Below are 3,303 nucleotides of genomic sequence, written 5' to 3'. Positions count from 1 at the left end.
TTCTGGTTTGCCGGTTGGTCACAAATTTCCACAAATTCAATAATATTTAGGCATTGTTTCTTTTCCTAAATCCTCACCGTCTAACCCTCTAATTTTGCAGGTTTCTTTTTTTTAATTTGTTCCCTCATTTTAGTTAAATCATGGGTTATTTAAGGAACAAAATTAATGAAACATGGGCAGTGACCACAAATTAATAAGTCGTAGGAACGAATTAACAAGTTGTAGGAATGAATAGCCTAGCCTATCTCTGTCCTGTGTCCCGTAGCCCTGCAAAGCGCAGAGCCCGATATGAAACAATTATCTGGGGAAATGACTTAGTTACTACATTTCTATTGCGTTCCATGTTGAATAACTTTGTGTTGTTTCTATTTTAATGTACTTTTAAAGTTTAAATCACATTAAAAGCTTAATTTGTACATTATGAAAGAATGATGATGCATTTATATACCATCACCGTCGCTCACAGCCGCTCGCACCTGTTTTGCGCATGAGCTGCACGCAGCCCAAAATTAAACTGCTTAATCGACCATCGATAGCTTTAATCGATTGCATCTCTTATCGACAATCAATCGATCATTGATTAATCATTGACATCCTTAGTCTCAAGTAATTCCTTGTGCTGCCGCTAGAGATGCTGAGTAGGGGGACGAATGAGGGGAGTTAAAAAGAGAAGAAGAAGAAGGGTATGTTTAGTGTAACCATGTGAAGTTGCTGTTCAGAATAAATGCAAACCCTTGGGATATAGATACGGTGTCGTGCTTCTTTTTAGAGATCTAACAGCCTGCAATGTACATCATCAGCTGTTTTATCTTCAGGAGCTGCTTGTTTGTATGCACACGGAAGATAAACACTGAATGCACTCATTACATTGCATTCATGGTAAACTCTGTTCTTGCTTTATTCAAATCCAGTGCGATGAGATAATAATAATGGTAATAATAATAATTACTGCTGAAAAAACAAATGGCAGCTTCTGTCCTGGGCTTCTAGGTGGGCAGTAGAGGCAGATATGACCAATTAAGTTTGGTCATATCTCATATATCATACCGCCTCTGCTGAACAACTTGTGACTTTTGGCAGGACATATGCAAAGCAAGACAGGCCTGGGAGTCTCTGCAGAGCATGGGATCTGTCCAGACGCTGCTCAGCAGTGCTGCTGGAGGATGTGTTCTCTCCTCTCTGAAGAGGTGTGAAGAAAAAAGGTGATTCAAGGGCTCTTTCTGTCACTTGCTTCAGAGAATACGCTAAGTAGTGCTCCTTAACACTAGCACTCTATTTTATTTCTATTCTGTTTACTTGTTTTCTTCTATTTATAATATATATATAAAAAACTTGAACCTCTAACACTAGCACTCTCTATTCTATTTCTATTCTATCTACTTTTCATTATTTTGATTTATTATGAAAAAAATTATAATACTTGCTATGTGGGCTGCATATTGTAATATTGTTGCTCTTTTGTTGGTTTGATTGCTTCTATTGTCCTCATTTGTAAGTCGATTTTGATAAAAGCGTCTGCTAATTGACTAAATGTAAATGTATTCTCCCCTTAGACTCTAAAGTAGAATTATCCTTCCCTGTGAATGGGTTGCTTAGTAGGCCACTCTAGTATGACTTAGCACTGAAGTAAAAAATACAAGTAAATTAAAAAAAATTCCCACCAAAATTAGGGGTGTTTCTGGGGTGAAAAGAGGCTGTAGCAAGCGCTTACATCAGGCTCTAAGGCTGGACTGATGACGTGACTGACACATTTCACTTATATTTATGGACTTTCTTCTGACAGATCCAGCACAGGGCTTGTGGACAGAGCTGCTGAATTCTGTGTACTGGTCATGATATATTATACATGTTGTATATTATTATTATTATTATTAATTTTTAATAATTAAAAAATATATTTTCCAAATGTTGTCCCTGGCTATACATTTTCTTCACTTTCTTACAAGCTGAGTGTTTTATGTCCTGTATTTTCTTACTTAATAAGATTAAAAAAAAATTAATCAATGTAAAACTGCACAGCCTTCATGTGTGACACCACAATAAACCTGTGCAGATAAAAGAACACGAATGATGAACTGACACCAGCTATGATTAAAGAAATGAAATGTGAAAATTTTGCAAATGCAAATGTCATTCATACAGACAATAAACCAAACATATAAACATCATTGCTGTCAGTTTTGACCCCCTCACATTCATTCCTTCATCTTCATCTTCCACACTGAGCTCTTCATCATCAGCTCTCACACAGAAACACACAAACCTCCTCCGCTGCTTTAGTAAGTGTGTCTCACACACCTCTCCTGCTCACTGCCAGAAATGTGCTTCTCTGAGATTTTTCCCATTTTGTTGCTTTGGTAAGAAAGCACATGCTAAAATCATAAATATGATCATGTTTTTTTTTTGTGCAGTGATTGTTTTCAGTGTTACTCACCGAACTGATCTGGATTCTTTAACCACAGGAAACAGATTCTGAAGAACTTCATCTGCTGTATGTTGTGCTCCAATAAACTGTTTCAGATCAAACTCATCCATCTTCTGCTCTGATGTCAGCAACACATAAACCAGAGCGGACCACTGTGAAGAGGAGAGTTTGGTTTCTCTTATTTCTCCAGATTTCAGATAATCTTGGATCTCCTGCATCAGTGAATCATCACCCAGTTCATTCAGACAATGGAACAGATTGATGGATTTCTCTGGAGAGCGATTCTCTGTGATCTTCTGCTTGATGTACTGAACTGTGTCCTCTTTGTTGAAGGAGCAGCGTCCTGTCTGTGTCAGTAGTTTTCGTAAGAGAGTCTGATTGGACTCCACTGAGAGACCCAGAAGAAAACGCAGGAAAAGATCCAGATGTCCATTCTTACTCTTTAAGGCCTTTTTAAAAGCTCTCTGATGCAGCTCAGATAATGAATTATATTTCATCTGGTTAAAAATCTTAGACAACAGACTTTGTTTGGTTTGGTCAAACACATTTCTCCTCTTGATTGTAAAGGAGTGATGCACATATAGAGCTGCTAGATGTTCCTGAAGGCTCAGATGAACAAAGCTGAAGACTTTCCCCTGATACAAGCCCAACTCCTCTCTGAAGATCTGAGTGCACAATCCTGAGTACACTGATGCTTCTGTCACATCAATGCCACACTCTCTCAGGTCTTCATCATAGAAGATCAGGTTTCCTTTCACAAGCTGCTGAAAAGCCAGCTTTCCCAGTTTGAGGATCATTTCTTCATCTATCACATTCTTCTTATAGTCTTTCTGATGTTTGATGTTGGTCTGAAGGACCAGGAAGTGTGTGTACATCTG

The 3,303-nt window shown here is 38.1% G+C and overlaps 1 protein-coding gene across 1 annotated transcript; it reads right to left on the bottom strand.

Annotated features, from left to right (window-relative positions):
• Nucleotides 1-1,103: 1,103 nt before the first annotated feature.
• LOC107579546 (protein NLRC3-like) lies at nt 1,104-3,273 on the bottom strand (the record flags this gene model as incomplete). The annotated part of the gene is made up of 2 exons (XM_016265365.1): nt 2,435-3,273; nt 1,104-1,179 (listed from the first exon to the last, which is right to left on the bottom strand). Coding segments are annotated over exons 1-2 (864 nt in total), but the record flags the coding sequence as incomplete, so codon positions are not given.
• Between the last annotated feature and the right edge of the window lie 30 nt (nt 3,274-3,303).

Source organism: Sinocyclocheilus grahami, unplaced genomic scaffold (genome assembly GCF_001515645.1).
Source record: "Sinocyclocheilus grahami isolate Dianchi unplaced genomic scaffold, SAMN03320097.WGS_v1.1 scaffold18051.1, whole genome shotgun sequence".
Lineage (NCBI taxonomy): Eukaryota > Metazoa > Chordata > Actinopteri > Cypriniformes > Cyprinidae > Sinocyclocheilus > Sinocyclocheilus grahami.
Note: the sequence above shows the minus strand (reverse complement) of the source record. Positions and strands in the feature narration are given on the sequence as shown.